At 37.7% G+C, this 25,188-nt stretch overlaps 4 protein-coding genes across 4 annotated transcripts; all 4 read left to right on the forward strand.

Annotated features, from left to right (window-relative positions):
* Positions 1 to 3,897: 3,897 nt before the first annotated feature.
* LOC133980166 (extracellular calcium-sensing receptor-like) lies at positions 3,898 to 7,943 on the forward strand. The gene is made up of 7 exons (XM_062418772.1): positions 3,898 to 3,976; positions 4,986 to 5,148; positions 5,241 to 5,529; positions 5,603 to 6,355; positions 6,435 to 6,662; positions 6,767 to 6,890; positions 7,045 to 7,943. Exons 1-7 carry the CDS (start codon positions 3,928 to 3,930, stop codon positions 7,941 to 7,943), a joined length of 2,505 nt encoding a protein of 834 aa, XP_062274756.1. The 5' UTR covers positions 3,898 to 3,927.
* Positions 7,944 to 9,142: 1,199 nt separating this feature from the next.
* LOC133980169 (extracellular calcium-sensing receptor-like) lies at positions 9,143 to 12,862 on the forward strand. The gene is made up of 6 exons (XM_062418775.1): positions 9,143 to 9,363; positions 9,454 to 9,730; positions 10,031 to 10,837; positions 10,931 to 11,158; positions 11,696 to 11,819; positions 11,964 to 12,862. The coding sequence occupies exons 1-6, from the start codon at positions 9,143 to 9,145 to the stop codon at positions 12,860 to 12,862; spliced, it is 2,556 nt and encodes an 851-aa protein (XP_062274759.1).
* Positions 12,863 to 13,693: 831 nt separating this feature from the next.
* On the forward strand, positions 13,694 to 16,976 carry LOC133980143 (extracellular calcium-sensing receptor-like). Its single transcript, XM_062418733.1, has 6 exons — positions 13,694 to 13,899; positions 14,023 to 14,308; positions 14,485 to 15,297; positions 15,387 to 15,617; positions 15,807 to 15,930; positions 16,063 to 16,976. Exons 1-6 carry the CDS (start codon positions 13,694 to 13,696, stop codon positions 16,974 to 16,976), a joined length of 2,574 nt encoding a protein of 857 aa, XP_062274717.1.
* A 2,742-nt stretch (positions 16,977 to 19,718) lies between these two features.
* On the forward strand, positions 19,719 to 23,576 carry LOC133980146 (extracellular calcium-sensing receptor-like). Its single transcript, XM_062418737.1, has 6 exons — positions 19,719 to 19,912; positions 20,265 to 20,562; positions 20,702 to 21,496; positions 21,586 to 21,813; positions 21,910 to 22,033; positions 22,663 to 23,576. Exons 1-6 carry the CDS (start codon positions 19,824 to 19,826, stop codon positions 23,574 to 23,576), a joined length of 2,448 nt encoding a protein of 815 aa, XP_062274721.1. The 5' UTR covers positions 19,719 to 19,823.
* The last annotated feature ends 1,612 nt before the right edge of the window (positions 23,577 to 25,188 follow it).

Here is a 25,188-nt window from a genome sequence, read left to right on the forward strand (position 1 = left end):
GCAAACACAGGGTTCCTCAGAGACATTTAAAAAATGTCTTTCATTATTTAGCCAAAAACCTCACTCTTTTCTATCCTAATTTCTAAGAATAATAATAATAATTAAGGTAATGAACAAATTTAAATGTTATGAATTTAGAATTTGTGATTGTCATAATTGTCAGGATGACACAAACTAAGCATGTTTGTATCAAAAAGTGAATTACATAAATTACAGTTCATTGGCTGAGCAAAGTTTAAACATCATATTTTACGACTCCCCTGATGCTTTATTATAACTTTAATATTTATGTTTCCTCTGGCATATGAAGTTTCAACTTTGTTTAAACTGTAACTCTATCCACTGATTGATAACATTAGTCAGATTTATATCTGCACATCTGGCTGATCATGTTAGGATCTGGATGTTACTCCATTCAAACTTTGACTAATCTGGCTGTGTGTCATATAGCATTGTCCTACTATACACCCGGTCATCAGAGTTTGGATATACAGTCTGAAAAGATTTTATTTTTCCTCTATATGTCACCTTTATATGTTGTTACAGTCTTGTATCCTTCAAAGAGATGAATCAGCCTCGTTAGACCTTTGCAAAAGCATCTCCAAATCATGAAAAGCCAGATTGACATTTTGCAAGGGACATTCAGGTGTGTAATTATCACACAGCAAGGTACTGGACAAAATGAAAATACTTATTACAAAAGATAACTTTACTGAAGTCCTGGTCTTTGGCCAACAGAAGTACACAAAACTTGTGTGATTTTCCTTCTTCGGGGAGTCTATTGTGGTACTCTTCACTTCAAATGATCTTTCGATTTCTGAAGGTTATGTAATTCTTAAAATGTTTAATGCGATTTTAAAACTGTCCACAGAGCTGAACCTAAATCATGGCAGAGGTCATGATGGGTTAGCATCTAGGTCAAAGTTTCACAGTATATTGGCACTTCAAAATGGTAATCTAATGGGTTTTTGTCAGATTTTAGAAAAGATTCAGGTCATAAGGGCATATAAAAGTGTTGCTTAAAGATTTTCTCTGTTCTGAATAAAAAAATAACATTATGATTTTTTTTCTCTCTAATGGTTTTAACAGAGAACATAAGAATAAGAATAAGAATAGTCTTTATTGTCATTGTACATGTGCAACACAATTGAAACCATAAGTAAAAAAGAAAGAAAGAAGGTGCTTGTAAAGAATAAAATAAATGAGTAATTAGTACTAAAACTAATTAAGTACTAAACTAACTGTAACACACACACACACACACACACACACACACACACACACACACACACACACACACACACACACACACACACACACTGATAAGACATTCCATTCACTGCCATCAGTATTGCACACTTCCCCTAAATATTACAAATTAGCTGTTGCAGTTAAAACAGGATCAGGTTTTATGAGCATTTAGAGCAGTTATTGCTCTAGGATAAAAAATATTTTTTAACCTGCTTTTCCGTGTTTTAAGTGTCCTGTAACGTCAGTTCAAACAGAGTGGGACCTAGGGTGGGATGGGTCTTTGAGGATCACATTATCCCAAATATACCTTGTATTCACTGGTAGCCATTAAAACTCCAAAATGATTTTAGGATTATTAATTACAGTTAATTACAGAATAATTACGGTAATGTTATGTTTATTTCCAATTCCAATCTATATGATAACATATTAACACTTTATGAACTTGTGTGCATCCTTAGCTCTGGTTTGGACTTTGTGGCTGTTCTAGTTTATCTACGTTTTCCCATTTCAGACATTCTTATGTCTTTTTTGTCTCTTTTTTGATATAATGCCTGTTTGTTTTATTGCCTTGATTTATTCTTTTGAGTATTGTGTCTTAAATTTTAAAACACAATATATTACATTGCATACATCCATTAGTTGCAGTTATTACCATTGTTATCACAGTTATCATCGTCATCATCATCATTATTATTACAGTTTTTCAGGTGTTGCACAATTTTGCCAGGAGATGGCATCATAGTCCGTTGTATAGCTGTTCATAGTTTTCACACGAAAGGCTGGTAAATTTGTGAGGACTGTTGTAATCTATCACACAGTCATAATGTGAGGACTTATGTTTCTTTTAAGGACAAAACCCACACATGATAAATCATTGGATTTTAGGGTTAAGATATAGCCTTTGGCTAAAGTAAGGGTCATGGTTTAAGTTAGGAATATATTTTAAAAATCCACACAATTATAGTAATACAAATGTGTGCATTTCTAACATAAAATGTCCCATATTTTGTCTGGGTGGTAACTAAATGCAATAAACGTAGTTTTGTGTACCAGCCCAAAACACATCTGTTTCCATACAGTAATTGTATTTTAGATTAAGTTACAACTGTTACATTTGTTATATTTCAGACATTCGTACGCTTTAAACTTTGTGACAGTTTGATGAAGGCCTTTTCTTGTTGTAACATGACAATTACCCTGTGCACAGAATAAGGGTCCTTTAAGTTTAGTCCTATTTTGGTATAGAACAATTTGACTGGCCTGCACAGAGTCCTGAGCTCAACCCCATACATTAGCTTTGCCTTATCACCCAATTTCAGTGCCCAACCTCAATAATGGTTTTGTGGCTGAGTGGGAGCAAATCCCTACAGCCAAGTTTCAAAATCTTATGAAGGGCCTTCCCAGAAGAGCGGGGTTATTATAGTAGTAAATAAATGTCCATGGATTTGGAATGAGATGCCCAGGTAACATTATAATTCAGGCAATGTTCTAAAAATGGACAGATCATCACAAATATGCCAATAGCCTGTGACATGGAAACTAAGATAGAACGTAGGGAGAACATGCAAACACCATACCGAAAGGCTACAAGTGTTGGTCCTTTCTTCGTTTGTGATCATAGATTATTTTTGTTGTAAGGTGACTGTACTAACCTTTGAACCAATATGCTGACCAATGTGATAAACTGTTATGTTTGTATTATAAGTAATAAGAATTAATTAATACATTACTAATAATTACCAGAAAACCTGGTTTGCGGAGTTTTTGTGTTTAAATGTATAATTAAATCTATAATAAAATTTGAGAATTTGTGTGGAACTGTATGGGTCCAGAAAATATCTTATTAGTATAGTCACCTATTCTGATAACTTGGGTTAAATTATACTACTTGCATAGTCTATGTACAAAAAGGCCTAATTTACTCAATGTCTTCAAGCTCCTCACATTAAGATTTTATTGTCCTTCCCACATTATAAACAAAAGCATATGAACTGACTTTTATGTTTTATTTCCTTCTTTATTGAAGTTTGCTGAGTTCAAAAGGCAAAATCACGGTCAAATAAAAGTTACACAGCTTGACAAAGGCCTCAGGGTACCCAGTAGAGACCTTGCGGACATCATGATGCAACAGCCCTGAAGGGAGGTTCCTGAAGTAAGCAGAGAGGAGAGGTGTGGAGGCAGACGAGAGACACTGTGAACTCTAGGGGGAGTTTCTTAGCTTGTTAGCGTGGTTGTGAGTATGAAGAGCCTAAGGCGTAAGTCATGGTCAGGCCTGAGGCATCTGCACTTCATCACAAGTGTTCCTACAAAATCAGCTCCCAGATGGCAGACCCTCTGGAGAGCTCTAAAGTGTTTCATAAAGTGACAAGCATCTCTACAAACAGACAAACAACAATTCCTTTTTAATTACATAGGGCCTAAGAGGCACATCAGCTGACTATTAAACACCCCTTTGCCTGGAAAATAACAATAACACCAAATTAAATATCACATGGCTCGGTGCCTTGCTAAATCAGGTGTGCTGATTGTTTGTTTTGATCAGTTGTCATAAGTGTAACTTTAATTCCCTCATCCAGATGCAAAGATACCTACAGTCACGTGACACTAATAGTAAAATAATGGAATATTATTTAACATATAAGAATATCAAAATAATTTAAAACAAAATTGTGGATGGGAATGATCATCTTATTTTACAAACACAGCCTTTATAATTTAAACAGTAACATTTTAATAGCTAGTACAATTAATCTTTGGAAAATAACTTTTAAAAAGTAAAGAGCAGAATGAAAGGAAGAAACTAAAGAAAAATCAGCCCTTTTAGTATTAAAATGGCTAATCACTATTATCAGTTACAACAATAAATATTGCACATATCTACTTATTACATCAAAAGTGTAATGGAATCTGAATAGTTACAGACTTGTAAACCAGTTTCTTATTGTATATTTAACAAATTGCAAATCATTTTTAGGTTGATTCTTCCTCTCAGGTGAGGAAGTCTATGGTAATCCACATATATAGTGTGTGTTCAGTTAACACAGTTAGTTTCATGACTGAACTCTGGTATACGTTTACAGTAGATCTTAGTATGTCTAGTAGGCAAACTTTTTAGGAAATGTTATTTGAATAGTTTTGGAGGGGGGGTGTTAATCATTAATTTAAAAAAACGAACAAACATACAATATACTTTAAAAAAAAATGACGGAGAAGGAGAAGTTAAATGTCAAGTCTGAACTGAGTTTCTGGCTCAAAGTATAAGAAAGTTTCCACATGTTGCAACCTAAAAAGGATGCAGGGCCCAACTGGCTGGGGTTTGACTTAACAGTCTATACATGACCTGAAATTACTTTTGATGTCTAACACTGCATAAAAAGTAAGTGAGTTTAATTTTCTGTGAACAAAAATAATATGAATTTGTGAAATACACAGTTTTTATGAGCACAAGCATCAATCATTTATTCTATGTTATTGTACAAAAGTAAGTACACCTGACATTATGCAAAAACTTACAACATACACAATAATTAAATGGCACGACCCAAGCGAGACTGTCCTGTCTCACTGATTGGTTAGTGAGAGGTCATTGAGTGCTGCCGTCATCTAAGATTATAAAATGTGGCATTTAAGACTGCTTTAACCTGACCCTCAGTCCTATTAAGATCAGTATAAAATGTCTCATGTGATTACGGGTCTGTTTATCGTGGGGCTCCTGTGGGCATTTGGAGCAGCGGAAGAGGAAGCTCCTGTCTGTCAGATACTGGGCAGACCAGAGTTTCCTCTGTTGTCTAAAGAGGGAGATGTCACAATTGGGGGAGCGTTTTCCATTCACAGCAAAATCACTCAACCCTCTCTTTCCTTTACAGATGAGCCAACACATCTCACATGTTCCAGGTAATTTGTTCAATGCATGCCAACACTCTTGTGATTTCTTGTCATTTTCTGTCAGAGTAAATACAAGTTTGTATGTTGCTCCTCTTTTTCAGTGTCAACCTCAGGGAGTTTCGATTTGCCCAGACCATGATCTTTGCTATTGAAGAGATCAACAAAAGTGATTTTCTTCTTCCAAATGTTTCTATCGGATATCGTATTTATGACAACTGTGGCTCAACATTATCCTCAATGCGTGCAGTGATGGCACTGATAAATGGTGGTGAGGAGACTGTGAGGAAGAGCTGCTCTGGTCAATCAGCTGTTCATGCCATTATCGGGGAGTCTGAATCCTCTTCAACTATTGTGCTGTCACGCACTACTGGACCATTCAACATACCAGTGGTAAGAGGGATATGAGTTTGTATAAATATGTTTATTATATGCAAACTCTCCTTATTCTGTCTCTCTTTCTCAGATTAGTCATTCAGCAACATGTGAGTGTTTGAGTAGCAGAAAGGAGCATCCATCTTTCTTTCGAACCATTGCCAGCGACCTTTACCAAAGTCAAGCCCTTGCCCAACTGGTGAAGCACTTTGGCTGGACCTGGGTGGGGGCAGTCAACAGTGACAGTGACTATGGCAACAGTGGCATGGCTATTTTTCTTGCTGCAGCCCAGGAGGAAGGAGTGTGTGTGGAGTATACAGAGAAATTCCACAGAGCAGAGCCTGAAAAATTGATGAAAGTGGTAGAAGTGATCCGTAAGAGCTCAGCCCGGGTCATTGTTGGTTTTCTGGCTCATGTGGAGATGAACAATCTTCTAGAGCAGCTGAGTCTGCACAACATCACAGGCCGGCAGTTCATTGGTGTGGAGGCCTGGATCACTGCTGACAGCCTTGTGACTCCCACTAGCTTTAGTGTGCTTGGAGGTTCTCTGGGATTTGCTGTGCAAAAGGCCAATATCAGCGGCCTTGATGATTTTTTAATCAAACATTTCTGGGAGAAAGGGTTTAAGTGCAAGGAGGCAAACAGGGGAATTGTGACATACACAGCAGCTTGCAAAAAAAATCAGGATATAATTAAGTTTAAAGATTATGTTGATGATGTACAAGAGCTGAGATACTCCACTAACATATACAAAGCCATCTATGCTGTGGCCCATTCTCTTCACAGCATCTTTAAGTGTTCAGACCTGGGGTGTGACAAACATGTCAAAGTTACACCCTTGCAGGTAAATTGAGCTTTAAATTGTTTATTTCTTAGTTATACAAGGAAATACAGTATACTGACATATCTTCACTGACTTTTAGGTAGTAATGTCTCTAAAGAAGGTAAATTTTACCATTAAGAATGGAGACCAAGTGTGGTTTGACAGCACTGGAGCAGCGGTGGCCCGGTATGAGGTAGTGAATTGGCAGCGTGGATCAGACAGCTCAGTTCAGTTTAAACCTGTCGGCTACTATGATGCCTCCCTACCTCCTGGACAGAAGTTTGTCCTCAAGACTGAAGAGATAATGTGGCCTGGAGGAAACACAGAGGCAAATATTACGAGTTACATTAAAAGATGAATTTACTTTGGCAACATTTAATCTTAAATGAATGTTTAAATGAATGAACATCTGTCTCTCTTTTTTATTCAAAGTTACCTGTATCAGTGTGCACGGAGAGCTGTCTTCCAGGAACTCATAAAGTTCTACAGAAAGGAAAGCCTGTCTGCTGCTACGACTGTAAAACATGTGCAGAGGGAGAAATCAGCAACACCACAGGTATCATAGACCTGAAATACAGCAAAGTGCATACAATGTTTTCTTTCCAAACTTTGGGCATAATGTTAAAGTTTGCTATTGTACAGACTCTTATTTGTGTTTTTATGGTGTAACTGATTAATTCACAATAAAAGTAACAATATTTCTGTTACAGATTCTAATGACTGCACAAAATGTCCGGAAGAGTATTGGTCCAATCAAAACAGAGATTCATGCATACAGAAAAATGTTGAGTTTCTTTCGTTTACTGAGATTATGGGCAAAATACTTGTGTTTTTCACTTTGTTAGGGGTAGTTCTTACTTTACTTGTGGCCCTTATATTCTTTATCAATGACGACACTCCCTTAGTGAAAGCCAACAACTCTGAACTGAGCTTCCTGTTGCTCTTCTCATTGACTCTGTGTTTCCTGTGTTCTCTAACCTTCATAGGCCGGCCTACTGTATGGTCCTGCATGCTGCGTCACACAGCATTTGGGATCACATTTGTTCTCTGTATTTCATGTATTCTTGGGAAAACAATAGTAGTGTTAATGGCCTTTAAAGCTACACTTCCAAGTAGTAGTGTGATGAAATGGTTTGGGCCAGCACAGCAGAGACTCAGTGTTCTGGCTTTCACTCTTATACAGGTTTTAATTTGCATACTTTGGTTAACAATCAATCCTCCCTTTCCTTTTAAAAACATGAATCACTATAAGGAAAAGATTATTCTCGAATGTGCCTTGGGATCACCCATAGGTTTCTGGGCTGTGTTAGGCTACATAGGACTCTTAGCTATCTTGTGTTTTGTGCTTGCTTTTTTGGCTCGGAAGTTACCGGATCATTTTAATGAAGCTAAATTTATCACCCTCAGCATGCTGATATTTTGTGCAGTCTGGATCACCTTTATCCCAGCTTATGTCAGCTCTCCTGGAAAGTTTACTGTGGCAGTGGAGATATTTGCTATTCTGTCATCCAGTTATGGGATACTTTTCTGTATTTTTGTACCAAAATGTTTTATTATTGTACTTAAACCCGAATTGAACACAAAGAAATATCTGATGAGGAAAACATGATTAAAGAAGATCTTTCACTTTTTTTCTTTTACTTTACACCAATATTGTGTCAAAGTGAAAATTGTGCTTTTTGTTGTGGTACTTGAGTTCTAATCCTCGCAGGAACTACATTGTTTATATTAATAAAAGAAAGACTTCTTGATTTTATGTCTGTTAAAAGTTTAATTTCCACATTTCAGTAGTTAGACACAAAAGCACAGCACATTGTTGTCACACAAGCATAAAATGCACACATGTGGGGCAAAGTGCTCTGTCATCATAATTATATATTTGAAAAGAGCTTAACTAACATTAACCTTTCCCACACAAATTGTTCTGTTGTCAGAACTAACCCTAACCCTAACCCCCAAGCTTTTCTAAGAAAGTAATGAATAGATCTTTTAACTTTTGAGCCAAACAGGAACGCTTTGGTCATACTCACACAGTTAAAAATGACCCCTATGTATTTCACCCATAGCAGCTACACTGGAGCAGATTAGAAGTTTTCAAGGCCTCGCTCAATTAGCAAATCTCAGATTGATGTTGTCTAGCTTTGCTTTACTTGGCTCAATTTTACTAATAATTTACTTGACAGTCCCAACTGTGTTTTAGGCAACATCCGGTGTAACCTCAGATCTACTAGGCTCAGCCATGCCTTTATATCGGCCTATTGTTAGCATGTTCATAGTAGCATGCTTACATGGTAACAGGCAAATTAGCAATCATTGTGTCCTAACATGGTGGTGTTTAGCATAACATTTAACATGTTCACCAACAGTTTGACATTTGATATACAGTATATTGTAATTGGAATTCATTAAAATCCTTCCCCAATTATTGAGTATGGTTTTTGGCTTCTTTTTTTTTTTTACAACATATTTGAAAAAAAAAAAAAATCTTCCGCCTTACAGACAGCAACACAAATATTGCTAAGCAAGTAATGTTATGTATGTGTATATATTTCCCTTTATTGCATCTTCCTACTGTTTTATTTACAACTTACAGTAACAAAGACATACTGGTGTGAAAAAATAGTAAATATCATCTTACATGAGGAACAACATGGTAATCTGACGTCATCACACTGTGATTTGATAAGAGGATTTCAATCATCATCATCTGCAGTTTTATAAAGCTCTGCTCAAAGGAGGCACACGTTTTGGTCAGTGGTAGGAGAACTCATCACAGAGTACAGTTTTGTATGTACCTGTTTGCACCAGATGTGTAATTGTGTCGATGTAATGTTACTGTTTGTGCTTTTCATGGGAGCTGTTGGAGCAGAGGAAGACACTGGGCACTGTAAGATGCTAGGGAGCCCAGAGTTTCCTCTGTTATCTAAGGAGGGAGACATCACTATTGGAGCAGTTTTCTCCATCCATAAACAAGTCTCAAACCCTCCGCTTTTCTTCACAGATGCTCCAGAACGTATCATATGCTCCAGGTACAGTTTGTTGTTGTTTTGTCTTACCTATGTTGGTTTTCTTAACTTAAAAAAGTCACTTAAACTGTGAAAATCTTACTTTTTTACCAGGATGAATTTCAAAGAATTTCATTTTGCTCAAACAATGATTTTTGCCATTGAAGAGATCAACAATAGCAAATCTTTGCTGCCTAATGTCTCAATTGGCTATAAGGTGTTTGACAGCTGTAGTTCAACACTGCCTTCAACACGTGCAGTGATGGGTGTAATAAATGGAGAAGGGAAGACCTGCTCCAGCCGGTCATCTGTTCATGCTATTATTGGTGCCTCAGAGTCCTCATTAACCATTGTGATGTTACAAATTTCAGGGGTTTTCCAAATACCAATGGTAAATATGTGCTCCTACTTGACTCTTCTCACCATGTCCTTTTTTATCAAATCACATTTTATTTGGACATTCAGAGCTGAAATCTAACTTAGACTACATTTTGGTAATATTGTGGTGGATTTTAGGGCTATGTCAGGTTTAAGGTAGCCAAGGTTCATACAGATGCAGCAGCAGATTGAGTCAAAAGTCAGATGTTGTATCATACAACATTTATTCATCACATTATGTAATACTTGATGGCCAGTCTTGGAACACTACAGTGTTATTAATGTGTTTTCCCCTCTTATTCGTTTCTATTAGATCAGCCACTTTGCCACTTGTGCTTGTCTTAGTAACAGAAATGAGTACCCCTCCTTCTTCAGAACCATTCCCAGTGACTACTACCAGAGTAGAGCCTTAGCAAAACTGGTAAAGCACTTTGGCTGGACCTGGATTGGGGCAGTTAGAAGTGACAATGACTATGGTAACAGTGGCATGGCAACATTTATCACAGCTGCTCAGCAGCAGGGGATCTGTATTGAGTACTCAGAGGTCATCTCAAGGACTGATGCGAGTGAGTACATTGCCAGGATTGTCAGAGTGATCCGTAGTGGCAGTGCTCGGGTTATAGTTGCCTTCATCTCCCAGGGTGAAATGGACATTCTACTTGAGGAGGCTCTGAACCAGAACTTGACTGGGCTGCAGTGGGTGGGCAGTGAGTCCTGGATCACAGGAGGATATATGGATGTCAAGAGGTACTCTAGCATCCTCACAGGGTCTCTTGGCTTCACTATCAGAAAGGGAAAGATCCCAGGCCTGAGAGATTTTCTTCTTCAGGTTAACCCAAGTCAAAATCCTCAGAATAGCCTGCTGAAAGAGTTCTGGGAAGCCACGTTTGGCTGCAGTTTTCAATCCAGTATGCATGGTCAACCACAGTGCTCTGGCTCTGAGAAACTAGAGAATATTAATAATCCTTACACTGATGTGTCAGAGCTAAGAATATCTTACAATGTGTATAAGGCTGTGTATACTGTGGCTCATGCCATGCATAACATGTTAAAATGCACACAAAGGGTTGAAAATGTGAACCAATCCTGTATATGGAGAGAAAATTTAGAGCCAAAACAGGTCAGATGTCATCTTCATAAGTAATGTAATTAATATGACTTCTTAAACAACCCCATGTAATTTAAGTTATTCACCACTATTCTCTTTTGGCAGGTTGTGAAATACCTACAAAGGGTGGATTTCACCCTTCCATCAGGAGAAAGCATATACTTTGATGAGAATGGAGACCCTGTAGCAACTTATGAGCTGGTGAACTGGCAGAAAAACCAGGCAGGAAACATTGTGTTTGTGGCTGTTGGGAGCTATGATGCTTCACTACCAAACAGAAAGCAGTTTACCACAAATGAAATAAACATAACATGGGCTGCTGAATCCCCAACGGTATCAGACCTGTTAAAATACTCATTTCTAGAATATTTAAATACTAGAGGTTGATTCGTGTTTTTCTTTTGTTCTGAGTAGATTCAGACACAGATGTGTACATTGCTTAAACTTCAATTGGCTGACAACAACACTATCATGAACATAAATTTAAAAAAATCTCTTAGTTTTAATTTCAAATTACTTGCTGTACATAATATCAATAATTTTATAGTGATAATTATTCCACAAACCATATTCAGCATTACAAATCGGCAAGTCAATATTGTTTATGAAATCATATGAAACTTGACAAGATTTCAAATTAGATCTTCAAAATGAAAAGTGGTTTAATGATCAAGCCCTCTCACACTTTCTATGACATTATATTGTATAAGACGCACCCCACTTTTAAATGAAAAAATATTGCGTTAAAGTTACAACTTATACACCGGTTTTTACGGTACTATGATGATGGAAAATGTTATCAATTGAAGTAAGATTTGGATTGGAGGAGAAACAGACTGTGAGTACTGATGAGCTGTGATTTTGTTACAGAGGCCTCGGTCTGTGTGCAGTGACAGCTGTCTGCCAGGTTTCCGCCAGGCTGTGATTAAAGGCAAACCCATCTGCTGTTTCTCCTGCATCCCCTGTGCTGCTGGGGAGATTAGCAACTCCAACAGTGAGAATAAGGCTTTTTTTTAAAATACAGTCATTCATTATACATTGCTACAGAATCAGTGTTTTCTAGTATTACATATATAAGTCATTAAATACATTTGGTGTTTATTTTAATATAAACTTTGTGTTTCATGTTTTGATTCAGATTCTGCAGAGTGTTTGCGATGCTCGCTGGAGTACTGGTCAAATAACGATAATAGTCAGTGTGTTCCAAAGGTGATTGAGTTCCTATCTTATGGTGAAACCATGGGGGCCCTCCTCGCTGCTTTCTCATTGTTTGGAGCAAGTTTAACATTGGTGGTGTCATGTGTCTTCTTTTGGTTTCGTCACACACCCCTTGTCAAAGCCAGTAACTCCGAGCTGAGCTTCCTGCTGCTCTTTTCCTTGTCTCTGTGTTTCCTGTGTTCTCTGACTTTCATAGGCCGACCCACTGAGTGGTCCTGTATGCTGCGCCACACTGCATTCGGCATCACCTTTGCCTTGTGCATGTCTTGTATCTTGGCCAAAACCATAGCAGTGGTGATCGCCTTTAAGGCCAAAAGGCCAGCAAATACAGTCCCTCAGTGTTCTGCTCCACTTCAGAGAACGAGTGTTCTCAGCTGTACTTTACTTCAGGTGTTTGTTTGCGTGCTGTGGTTAACTCTTGCCCCACCATTCCCTTATAAAAATACTGCTCATGCTACAGAAAAGATTATTCTTGAGTGTGATTTAGGTTCACCTTTAGGTTTCTGGGCTGTGCTGGGGTATGTAGGACTCCTGGCTGTGCTATGCTTCATTCTTGCTTTTCTGGCTCGTAAGCTGCCTGATAATTTCAATGAAGCCAAATTTATCACATTTAGCTTGCTGATATTCTGTGCAGTCTGGGTCACATTTATCCCAGCTTATGTTAGCTCTCCTGGGAAGTTCACTGTAGCTGTAGAGATATTTGCTATTCTGGCTTCTAGCTTTGGCTTACTTTTCTGTATATTTGCTCCAAAATGTTATATTTTACTATTGAAACCAGAGAGAAATACTAAAAAACATATGATGGGGAGAAACAATTAAAAAGCACTATAAATCAGTAAGCTTTAGAAAAGTGACACTAGAATGTATGCACTGTAATTGTTATTAAACAGTACGTAGGTTCTAATAAATGCATTGAAGAGTTTTTGGGGGTTTTTTCTGGCCACTTTAAATGTGTAATTGATATATAGCATTGTGGTTTTTTTTTACCAGTAACCCCTACTACTGCTAGTGTACTGAGAGTATGACCTTATGAGCATTAATTTCCTGAGCAGTTTTGCAAATTTAATGCATTTAATATGCATTTTCCTTAAAAGCCCATCTATTAATCTGAATGGAAATGTTCTCAGCTGTACCAAATTACATGTTTTGCATCCCTAAAAGAGCACTTAACTAATACATTGTATTACATTTACAAACAATTTGCAAACAAACCCAAAGGCACTGATTGAAAATCAGCATGTGTCTCTTTGAGATATGTTTTAATTTTCCTTTAGAATGCTTTCTTAGTTACATATTTGATGTGGAAAATAAAGTTTAATTTGTTGTTTAATGTGAGAACGTTGCATCATTTAAGCAATGGAAACACTTTTTGTGAGGAAAATAGATGCATTTTGGTCTTCATTAGGCTTGAAATCAAAAGTCGTTAGCAATGGGTTATGCTTTAAAAAAAAAAAAGATGACGTAGAAATGTAGCAGGCTCTATAATAGGCCCATCAATCTGTCAGTCACACCACAAGTGTTGTCATTGGTTTAGAAAAGCTCAATATTCATTTCACCCTCTGGCTTTTTGATAGTTAAAAGAAAAACCCTATAAAATGAACAGAGTAGAGGGGTTTTGTCTTTGAGTAGTAGGTGTTGAGGTGAGCAACTATGCTTCTGATAGCAGATCTGCTCATTCTTTCCCTCCTAGCTATCAGAGAAGTAAAGCCTGTGTGTCAAACATATGGGACAACAGAACTGTCTCAGTTTTCTAAGGCAGGAGACATCAACATTGGAGGCATTTTCTCCTTCCATCAGAACCCAGTCAGTGTCAACCCAGCTCTCCAAGTCAACCCAGGAACAATCCAGTGTGAAGGGTAAGAGAAGGATGAGAAAAAACAACAACCTGTAATTTTAAAAAAAAGAGTGTTACTTTGTCCATGTTTTGGATGTAAACGTCATTTGTTTGTTTCAAATTTTTTATCTTTTGCAAAATTTAGGCTGGACCCAGGAGAACTTCAGTACGCTTACACTATGATGTTCGCCATAGAGGAGATCAACAACAGCTCGGAGTTACTGCCAGGTGTGACATTGGGCTATAGGATCCTTGACTCCTGCCCCAGTATCCCTCTGTCCATCAGAGCATCGTTAAACCTGATGAATGGGTATGAGAGTGGGAAAGGCAGCTGTGACAAGCTCTCCACTGTGCATGCTGTCATAGGGGAAACTACATCCACCTCGACAATAGGTATTGCGCGCACCATGGGACCCTTTCATATACCTGTGGTGAGTGAGCATTCTCTGAGCACACATTAACTGTCAATGTAATTTGCTTTGTTAGATGAGAACTAATGTAATATGTGCAAACTATTCTTTACCTTTATGAGTTTCTTTACATTGCTTTACATAGAGACACTGAAGACGTCTGTCCTTACTGTATTTTCCTCTTATATTTGTTTCAGATCAGTCATTCTGCGACATGTGCGTGTCTCAGCAATAGAAGAGACTATCCTTCCTTCTTCAGAACTATTCCTAGTGACATTTACCAGAGCAAAGCCCTGGCAAAGCTGGTAAAACACTTTGGCTGGACATGGGTCGGAGCTATCAGAACCAATAGTGACTATGGGAATGGCGGTATGGCCACTTTCCTGGATGCAGCTCAAAAGGAAGGTGTCTGTGTTGAGTATTCGGTAGCGATTTACAGAACTGATCCGAGGAAGTGGTTCTTAGAAGTGGTGGACATTATAAAGAAATCCACCTCTAAGGTAATTGTGGCATTTGCTGATGGCACAGATCTTGACATTCTCATCAAAGAGCTTCATGCTCAGAACGTGACAGGCCTGCAGTGGGTAGGCAGTGAGGGATGGATCACTTATCGCTATATTGCCTCTCCTGTAAACTATGCTGTAGTCCAGGGAGCAGTGGGCTTTGCAGCACTCAATGCTCACATCCCTGGCTTGCAGGAGTTCCTGGCTAACAGCAGGCCATCCACCACACAAGGGAATCAGGGACTTGTGGGGTTGTGGGAGACAGTGTTCAGCTGCACCCTGACTCCCCACGCCCAGGCTTCAGTTGCAGCCTGCACTGGGAAGGAGTCTCTGTGGGACACAAACTTACGCTTCACAGATGTTTCAGATTCCAGTCTGCTGAATAATGTTTACAAGGCCACATATGCTTTAGCTCATTCTCTGCACATGCTATTTACCTGCCATAATGGACAAGGGCCTTTTGAGAACAATTCTTGTGCAGATAGAGAAAATGTAAAACCATGGCAGGTAAACATAAGTGCATGATGTTTTTCAAAAATCAGAAATCTATGTTAATCGTGATCAAGTTAAGTAAGAACATCACTGTTTCCCTGCAGGTGTTGCATTACCTAAACCAGGTCAATTTCACCACTAAGATTGGTGAAAATGTGTTCTTTGACGAGTTGGGTGACCCTGTGGCACGTTATGCGCTGGTTAACTGGCAGATGGATGAGACAGGTTACATACTCTTTGAAACCATTGGTTACTATGATGCGTCTCGACCTGAGGGTCAGCAATTTGAGATGAAAGCAGGTGTGAAAGCCATCTGGGCAGACGAGAGTCCAAAAGTAAGTCAATGTAGACATTTTCAGCAAGCAATTTAATAAGCTGTTAGTGATTGAACATTTTTAATTCTTAATTCAATGTTTAAGTAAAGATTTCAAAAAGTAATTAATCCGTTTCTTAAGGCATCACTATGAGTACTATTATGCATGTGTCTGAACATTATGATTAATTAATTTATCACCGTGATGCAGGTGCCAAGGTCTGTTTGCAGTGAGAGCTGTTTGCCGGGGACCCGTCGGGCTTTTGTTAAGGGCAAGCCTATCTGCTGTTTTGATTGCATCACCTGTGCTGAAGGGGAGTTCAGCAACAGTACAAGTGAGACAGCAGGATTCCTTGCCTTTACTCTCGCACTCACCGTGTTTCTGTTGGGCAAAATCACTGCCAGCACTTTACTGGTATATCTGAAAATGTGCGTTCTGTACAGCCTAAACATATTCATTCTTTCAGATGCAGTGAAATGTGACAAATGCCCTCCAGAGTACAAGACCAACGAAGAGAGGAATAACTGTGACTTGAAAGCTATTGAGTTCCTCACCTTCAGAGAACTGATGGGTATACTGTTGGTCACCTTTTCTGTTTTTGGGGCATGCCTGGCAATGACTGTAGCCCTGATATTTTTCCATTACCGACAAACTCCAATTGTCAGAGCCAACAATTCTGAGTTGAGCTTCCTGCTGCTCTTCTCCTTGACTCTGTGTTTCCTGTGTTCTCTTACCTTTATGGGCAGGCCCTCTGTGTGGTCCTGCATGCTGCGTCATACAGCATTCGGGATCACCTTTGTGCTCTGTATATCATGTGTTCTTGGAAAAACTATAGTAGTGTTAATGGCCTTTAAAGCTACACTTCCAAGTAGTAGTGTGATGAAATGGTTTGGGCCTACACAGCAGAGACTCAGTGTTCTGGCTTTCACTCTTATACAGGTTTTGATTTGCATACTTTGGTTAACAATCAATCCTCCCTTTCCTTTTAAAAACATGAATCACTATAAGGAAAAGATTATTCTTGAATGTGCCTTGGGATCACCCATAGGTTTCTGGGCTGTGTTAGGCTACATAGGACTCTTAGCTATGTTATGTTTTGTTCTGGCTTTTTTGGCCCGAAAGTTGCCTGATAATTTTAATGAAGCTAAATTCATCACTTTCAGCATGTTGATATTTTGTGCAGTCTGGATCACGTTTATCCCAGCTTATGTCAGCTCTCCTGGGAAGTTCACTGTAGCTGTGGAGATATTTGCTATTCTGGCTTCGAGTTATGGAATGCTTTTTTGTATTTTTTTGCCAAAGTGCTATATAATTTTGTTGAAACCTGAGAACAACACAAAGAAACATTTGATGGGCAAAGTGAATCAGAGAGCCCTTTGAATAAGTTGTTTAATCACAGTAATAGATTTTGTATTTATTCACATTCTATTACTTTAATTAGTTTACACTTCAATACTTATAAATGTGCACTTTCTTTTTTTAAGAAAACGTTTTTTGAGCTCATGCTGTAACTACACTAAATTATATGTGAGGCTACATATCAATGACCTGAAAATGTACAAAATAAACATGAGCACAAACAAAAATTGTACCTGTGCTTTCTATAATAAAATGGTTATTTAATATTTAAGATTATATATCTTTGTATTTACACAATGTATTAATAAAACTGAAATAAAAAAAATCAAACATTACATAAGATGTGCACTATTTTTTGTGTTGTTTTAAAAAGAAGTTTATTAACTCCTCAGTACTTTCATAGTTCATTACAAAATGATACATATATATTTGCCTATAAGGGCTGATGATATTACTAAATTAGAGGCCTGCTTGGCTGCTGTGAAAAACCTCCTGCTTCTAAATTCAGATAAAACTTAGATGCTGGTCGTTGGCCCTCACAGACAACAGTTTGATCAAGAAATAGTAACGCTCTACAACTGTGATTTCACAAAGAGTGGCAACCAAGAATCTTGGTGTTACGTTTGATCTGAGCTTCTCCTTTGATAAGCACATTAAATAAATCACCAGTCTTCCTTGTCCATGGCTGACACAGACTCTAATACATGCATTTGTTTCATCCAAACTTGATTACTGTAATGTTCTGCTTTCAGGTCTGCCATGTACTAGTAATAAATGTCTTCAGGTGGTTCAAAATGGTGCAGTTAGAGTATTATACTAAAACAAGAAAATCTGACCATATTAAACCAATTCCAGTCTCCCTTCCTTGGCTTCTTATCCATGTTAGATCATACTTTAAGGTTCTTCTGCTGACATATTAAAATACTAAATGAGCATGCCCCATCATATCTGTCTGATCTCATTAAACCTTTTATTCCAACTCGTGCTTTCCACTCTCAAAATGCAGGCATCCTGTGTGTCCCAAATTTAAAAAGAAGTCAGCAGGTGGCCTCTGTGCTGACATCAGACAATCCAAGTCTGTTGAGTTTCTGATTTGTGATACGGGGCTGTACAAATAAATGTAGCTTTACTTGATGACTTTTGTGGAAAACAACAGTACTGTTGTATTCTTGTGTGGTGTAAGAATAACGAGTCTCACTCGGTTTTAGTCTTGCATGAAAAAGTAGCTGCCGTTTACCTCGCTGTGTCATTCACTCTGACAACACAAACACACACACACGTAAAACTCCATAACCCTGACGTAAAACGTCGTAAACCAGAATAGTGTTTTACTCATACATAACAAGTACGCCACACTACACAGTGTCAGTAAGTCATGCCAGTTGGGCCTCTGTGTATGATTCAGCTATAGTATGAACTACATTGAGACTTTAAAACTTGAATCTCTGGTTATGATAAATACATCATAACCAGAAACTGGAAGTACATAGCTGAGTTTTAGTTTCTGCCTTCCACCATCATAGAAGGGTTTATGATATAGGTGTAAATTAGCTCCACCTCACTAATGAGCACCTCAAATCAGCCAGTAGCATTTCAAATACATTATAGTTTTGGGGGGATTTTATCAAAGCTTTTACCATTTTATCAACACATCTGATGATTTAAAAGCTACTCAACCTGGGTTTAAAAAAAAAAAGTCAACATCTATTAGATAAACTGAGCCCAAGAGATCCATCTCGCACAAGGCTCATTAGAAATAGAACATAGATGAGTAGTGTTAGAATAAAAAGAAAGAATTGTGTGTGGGATTTGTGTTATAAAATATTTAAATTGTTCTGTAGGGCATAGACAAATAAGGAGGGAGAGGTCTTTGTCTCTTTGTTAACAGAAGGTTATGCAAAGCAAATTAATCTTTCCCCTTTATTTAACGTGAAAAGATGAGCACGGGCAAACTTTTTATGCAACAGTTTCTCTCTTTGTGAATAGTTAGTGGATGTGCTGGATGAGCATTGAGGGTTTTTATCAGTTCCAACTGCAATTATCATCTGCATCTCACTTGTTCTGAGCCCCACTGGGCAGCTGTTTTCATAAAAATGTTTAAAAATTAAATTAAAACAACTATACCAAGCACTTAATGTGACAATTTTAGCAAATAGTGGATGAACATAGTCGAGCATTTAGCATCTGAACAGCCATATATTGCCCAGTGGAGTAAGTCGAGACAAACACAGAGGCAAAAGGAGACTAAAGTTTGGACTTAAATTCATCAGGTGGACACAAACACAACTCCAAATGCCTGCTAATGTTGCTATTTTTGGTACCAACAACAGCATCATTGTTTTGACAGTTCCGTGTGCTTCCCCCGGGTAGCCAATGCAGGTTTAAAAAACATGATTTATATCCCATTTACCCTGTTATTTTTTAAGGAAATGATATTCATTGTGAATCCAAGTATACGTTACATTGCAAAAATGGTATGGAAAAAATGAATTGTTTTGTACAAAAATGAACATTTTTTCTGACTAAGTAAAACATTCAAAATAGCCTATGACCCAAACAACTTTTTCTATTCATACAGTACCTCCCTCCACATACCCCAACTTGTAGGTCCATGGAGATTAAAGTTGGACATTTTTTTTAATTTTTTTTATATGCCGCTCTAAAATGTATAAATACCAGTGCAAGCCTTTCATTTACATTTAATGCCACCCAGTGGTTTACAGAATGACTTTCATGCAGAGGTGTCCAGAGCAGTGTTGGGCACTTTTACAGTTGTTGTTGGTGGTGTCTTTCTCTCAGGCAGAGGAGTTGGTCTGTAGGCACAGAGGAGATCCTGAGAATCCCCAGCTGTCTAAGGATGGAGACATTATGTTGGGGGGGATCTTTTCTTTCCACAGCAGCTGGAAAAACAGACAGGATATCTACATGCACAAACCAAAGCCACTGCAGTGTACCAGGTAAATAATGCCATAGAAATGTATTTGGTATAAGTACACGGTCGCCCATAAAGTTGAAATAAAATATGTTTTACCTCTTTCCATGAAATATTTGTGAAAAAGTGTATATATTCTCCAAATGTAATTGATCAATCTCATTGCACCTGGTCAAAGGTGATTACTGATGTGTATAAATAGAAAATAAAAAGAGGAATGTGTCTGAAAACAACTTTATTCCAACTTTATGGGCGACCGTGTAGATTTAAAATATCTCAGAGGATACAAAAACAACATGGTTATCAACTGATATTCTTGCATATCCTAAGCTGTTGTTTGTATTCAATGGTATCTATTTAAAACCTTCCGTGTACAGTTTGAATTTCAGAGCATTCCAGTTCACCCAGGCTATGCTATTTGCTATAGAAGAGATTAACAACAACATAGACATTTTGCCTGGCATATCTCTGGGCTATAAAATCTATGATACCTGTGGCTCCATTGCTAGAGGGGTGAGAGTTGCATTGGCCTTGGCTAATGGTAACGAAGATGCATTTGCACTCTCAGAGGCACCATGTACCAGATCAGCCCAAGTTCAGGCCATTATGGGAGAGACATCTTCATCTTCTTGCATGGCTATAGCCCCTGTCATTGGACCCTTTCATATCCCACTGGTGGGTAGGTTAAGAATAAACCGAAATGTATATTCTTGATGCACATAAAAAAATGTTTTAAAATACATTTACTGCAGTGTGTAAATATTTCATATTTTTATCTTGGTACTTGAAAGAATACATTTTTTCTTTCCTCTAGATAAGTCATTTTGCCACCTGTGCTTGTCTTAGTGATAAAGTCAAGTACCCATCTTTCCTAAGAACAATACCCAGTGATTACTACCAGAGCAGAGCTCTGGCCCAGTTGGTCAAGCATTTTGGTTGGACTTGGGTAGGAGCAATTAGAACAAATGATGATTATGGCAATAATGGCATGGCCACTTTCACAGAAACAGCCCAGCAGCTGGGTATCTGTCTGGAGTACTCTGTATCCTTCTTTAGAACTGATCCACCAGACAAAATACAAAAGATAATTAACATCATCAAGATTTCCACTTCTACGGTGATTGTCACTTTTCTCTCTCACATGAATATGGATGTGCTGATACATGAATTGTCTTACCATAACTTGACTGGGTACCAGTGGGTTGGCAGCGAGAGCTGGATCTTTGATTCACAAACTGCAGCTATGGATAGAGATCATATTCTCGATGGTGCCATAGGCGTGTCCATCCCCAAAGCACAAGTCAGTGGCATGAGAGAGTTCATGGTGGATGTGAAGCCACTCAATACATCTAATAATCAAATGTTTACAGAGTTCTGGGAGACATTATTTAGCTGTAAGTTCAAGCAGACAAAGTCAGCAACAGGGAATCAGAGAAAATGTACTGGAGATGAAGATCTGACTGAAGTGCACAATAGCTTCACTGATATGTCACTCATGCCTATCTTTAACAATGTCTATAAAGGAGTGTATGCTGTGGCTCATGCACTTCATAATATTCTTGGCTGTAATAAAACATGTCACACCAATGTGCAGCTAGATCCATTCATGGTAAGTACAGCATCAAACACTGAAATTAGTATTTTTACATTGAATCACAACATGAAGAAACTATTAAATATGTTAATGCATCTCTTTAGATTTTACAACACATAAAAAAGATTCGATTCAAAACTAAGGAAGGAGATGAGGTTTACTTCAATGAGAATGGAGACCCAGTGGCAAAGTATGAAATTATAAACTGGCAGCCAACAGAAAACGGCACTGTGGACTTTGTGACAATTGGTGTTTATGATGCATCTTTACCTGCAGACAAACAGCTGAATATGCTAAATAAGTCTTTAATTTGGGCAGGGAACTCATACTACGTGAGCATCCATGTGATTGTTTTAACACTGTATAATGTTTGGTTTAGCATTAATATTTTTGGCTTTTAAACACAACATTGCTTTTTGTTCATGCAGGTGCCTTTCTCACTTTGCAGTGAGGAGTGTCCCCCAGGAACACAAAAAGTTCTCCAAAAAGGAAAGCCTGTCTGCTGCTATGACTGTATAAGTTGTGGAGAGGGAGAATTCAGCAACAGTACAGGTACTCTAGTAATATACATAAAGCAAATCGTTTAATAAATTTATGTTGGCCATGAAACAGATGATTATTTCTTTTTTTTCTCTGCCTTTTTTTGTGATGAGATGCCAATTATAAAAAAAATGGCATTCTTTTCCATTTTGTTTTCAAAAATCCATTTTAACACATTCATTGTTAAGCAGTTTTTAAATTGACATTGAAATTTAAAAACTGTGTGATGATGATGAAAGGGTCATATTACCCACCAGCCTTTTAAAATAATTATGACTGAAACTGTAATTGATGAAAGAGAAGAGTTTGTGCTACTCAGGGTATTGATGATACAATGAAAAAAACACACAATTTACATTTTATGTCATGAATGTATAATACAAAAGTACAAACATTAAATTTTTCTGTTAAATTATCTATATCAATATTTTAAGGACTGGAAGATTATTATAGTATTATTATTTTAGGTGGGCTGCTACATCATGTATCTGTATAATGTATATGTATGTATATGTCATGTATATGTCATAAGTACATTTATCCATTATTTGTTAATGTCTTGTATGAACAGAGGAGATGCAATATAGAAACATACAAAAAAAGACCACAAGTCTAACACTTTCTTCAAAATTCATTTTCAGATTCAGCAACCTGTGATAGCTGTCACCCTGAATACTGGTCAAATGAGTTTAGAGATGGCTGTGTAAAAAAGTACATAGAGTTTCTATCATATGAAGAAATTATGGGAGCGCTGCTCACAGCAGCATCCTTATTTGGAACATGTATGACTGCTGCTGTGGCGTTCATTTTCTTCACATACAGGAAAACTCCAATTGTAAGAGCCAACAACTCTGAGCTGAGCTTCCTGCTGCTCTTCTCCTTGACTCTGTGTTTCCTGTGTTCTCTGACCTTCATAGGTCAGCCGTCTGAGTGGTCGTGCATGCTGCGTCACACAGCGTTTGGCATCACCTTTGTGCTCTGCATCTCTTGTGTTCTGGGGAAAACTATTGTGGTGTTAATGGCCTTCAGGGCTACACTCCCTGGCAGTAATGTGATGAAATGGTTTGGGCCTACACAGCAGAGACTCAGTGTTCTGGCTTTCACTCTCATACAGGTTGCCATATGCATCCTCTGGTTAGCAATTTCTCCTCCTTTTCCTTTTAGGAATTTTAAAGAATTTAAAGATAAAATCATCTTAGAGTGTGCTCTGGGATCAGCGATAGGCTTTTGGGCTGTGCTTGGCTACATAGGATTTCTGGCTATGTTATGTTTCATTCTTGCTTTTCTGGCAAGGAAACTACCTGATAACTTTAACGAAGCCAAATTTATTACTTTTAGCATGCTGATATTTTGTGCAGTCTGGGTCACCTTCATCCCAGCTTATGTCAGCTCTCCTGGGAAATTCAGTGTTGCTGTGGAGATATTTGCTATACTGGCCTCCAGTTTTGGATTGCTCATATGTATATTTATTCCAAAATGTTATATCATTTTACTGAAACCAGAGAAGAACACAAAAAAGAATATGATGGGTAAGGGTGCACCAAAAGCATTATGAAAACTGAATATTACATAATAAAATACACATAATTATAGTGTTGCTGTTTGTTTGTTTTTTAAACATAATTCATTATCCAGACAGTCAAGTAAACCTCTGTTTTATTGTATTGCAGTAGAGTAGACTAGTCTGCTGTATATGATCACATAATTTGTGACATATCATATGGAAATATCATTATGCAATGTAATTAAATAAATTGCACATAATGTTAAATAAAGTTGGGAAACCTTTTTTCATATTTCTGGTTTCTTATTTAGTGCACTTTGTAGAATTATTATTAAATAACCTCTGGTCTCTCAAGGCTTTAGCTTAACAATTACAACCTTCCCCTTGTTGTTGATGGTTTTTAAAGACCTGCCATGTGCTGTAGAATGGTTGGGCCTGGCCCGCAGAGCAGCATTCTTCAGACTGCTCATACTCTGCTAATGGGGAAGGGACCACAACTAAAAGGCTCAGCAAACTGCCTTGAACAGGACAGATATAGAGTGACATTATACAGCTTCCCTGTACATGCACTGTAAGGAACATTCTTTGACTCAACACTGGCACACTATAAAAGTAAAGTGTATACCTAGTGCCGGTCCTGGCCAGGGACCCTAAGCAAAATTCTGCTAAGGGGGCTTGACCCATGAGCCAGCAGCCATGTAAACCATTTATTTCATTTGCCACACAATCACACCTGAGACACCAGTGTTCCCGCTACAATCCTCCCTCTTTTAAAACAGCACCATCTGTAAGAATAAGTAGACCTATACACAACAGAATGAAGTATAAACAATATTTATTGAATATAAGAAATCTAAACAAATATTCAAATAAGAAATCTGATAACATATAACATATTCAAATAATAAATATTACATTAACAAATGTAATAAATATAGTATTCAAATGAATATGTTGTTTACTACATATAAAATAAAGTATATAATATAAAATAAAATGTATACCATAGCTTGGCTGAATATTCTGTTCTCATATATTGTGAGAGATGTGCATCCATATTGCCTAACTATTAACTAATTAACATTTTAAAATCAATATTTAACCAATAGTCATTGCTGAAATACATTGCTTGCAATATCCTCCTTTAGTCCAACGTTGTAACTAACATAAGTTAACCTCGACTGAGAATAGATCATTATTTTTCTGCACTTCATATCAAATAAGCCTATTCTCCGGATCACAGATGTTGCTTGATGCAGCCTGAGTTTTACTTCTATACAAGGTGCAAGTGTGCTGGTGGATGCGCACAAATGCACCTTTCTTTCCAAGCTGCAATTCAGGAACAAACAGAGTTGTTTGTTCGCGTTCATCAAATAAATACAGTGTATCCCCAAGCAGTTTTGGTTTTTTTGCTCTCCTCACATTTTTACAGAGATTTTTCAAGTCTCTCTTTTTATTTTTTATACTATGAAAACGAAATTGTTCAGTTTCCAACATCAATGGGACAGAAAAAGAGGGCATATGTGTATCCGTGGATGAATAAGTGGCAACTCAGCCTACTTGGACAGGGATTGAGAACACAAATACCTGCTTGTTGTTCCCGCAATTCACTCTTGTGTTGTTTTCTTTTCCTTTTTTCGTGGCCTGAGGGATAGCTGCACTT

This window comes from Scomber scombrus, chromosome 5 (genome assembly GCF_963691925.1).
Source record: "Scomber scombrus chromosome 5, fScoSco1.1, whole genome shotgun sequence".
Classification (NCBI taxonomy): domain Eukaryota; kingdom Metazoa; phylum Chordata; class Actinopteri; order Scombriformes; family Scombridae; genus Scomber; species Scomber scombrus.

What these genes read in the sequence shown, in the direction of transcription:
- LOC133980146 (XM_062418737.1), top strand. Translation starts at nt 19,824, where the DNA reads ATGTTGGGGGGGATCTTTTCTTTCCACAGCAGCTGGAAAAACAGACAG. An exon ending in AAGCCACTGCAGTGTACCAG is followed by an intron (nt 19,913 to 20,264) that starts GTAAATAATGCC and finishes TTCCGTGTACAG; the next exon opens with TTTGAATTTCAGAGCATTCC. An exon ending in TGCAGCTAGATCCATTCATG is followed by an intron (nt 21,497 to 21,585) that starts GTAAGTACAGCA and finishes GCATCTCTTTAG; the next exon opens with ATTTTACAACACATAAAAAA.
- LOC133980143 (XM_062418733.1), top strand. Translation starts at nt 13,694, where the DNA reads ATGCTTCTGATAGCAGATCTGCTCATTCTTTCCCTCCTAGCTATCAGA. An exon ending in GGAACAATCCAGTGTGAAGG is followed by an intron (nt 13,900 to 14,022) that starts GTAAGAGAAGGA and finishes TGCAAAATTTAG; the next exon opens with GCTGGACCCAGGAGAACTTC. An exon ending in AAAATGTAAAACCATGGCAG is followed by an intron (nt 15,298 to 15,386) that starts GTAAACATAAGT and finishes GTTTCCCTGCAG; the next exon opens with GTGTTGCATTACCTAAACCA.
- LOC133980166 (XM_062418772.1), top strand. Translation starts at nt 3,928, where the DNA reads ATGGGAATGATCATCTTATTTTACAAACACAGCCTTTATAATTTAAAC. An exon ending in CAGCCTTTATAATTTAAACA is followed by an intron (nt 3,977 to 4,985) that starts GTAACATTTTAA and finishes CATTTGGAGCAG; the next exon opens with CGGAAGAGGAAGCTCCTGTC. An exon ending in GACCATTCAACATACCAGTG is followed by an intron (nt 5,530 to 5,602) that starts GTAAGAGGGATA and finishes TCTCTTTCTCAG; the next exon opens with ATTAGTCATTCAGCAACATG.
- LOC133980169 (XM_062418775.1), top strand. Translation starts at nt 9,143, where the DNA reads ATGTGTAATTGTGTCGATGTAATGTTACTGTTTGTGCTTTTCATGGGA. An exon ending in GAACGTATCATATGCTCCAG is followed by an intron (nt 9,364 to 9,453) that starts GTACAGTTTGTT and finishes CTTTTTTACCAG; the next exon opens with GATGAATTTCAAAGAATTTC. An exon ending in GGGCTGCTGAATCCCCAACG is followed by an intron (nt 11,159 to 11,695) that starts GTATCAGACCTG and finishes ATTTTGTTACAG; the next exon opens with AGGCCTCGGTCTGTGTGCAG.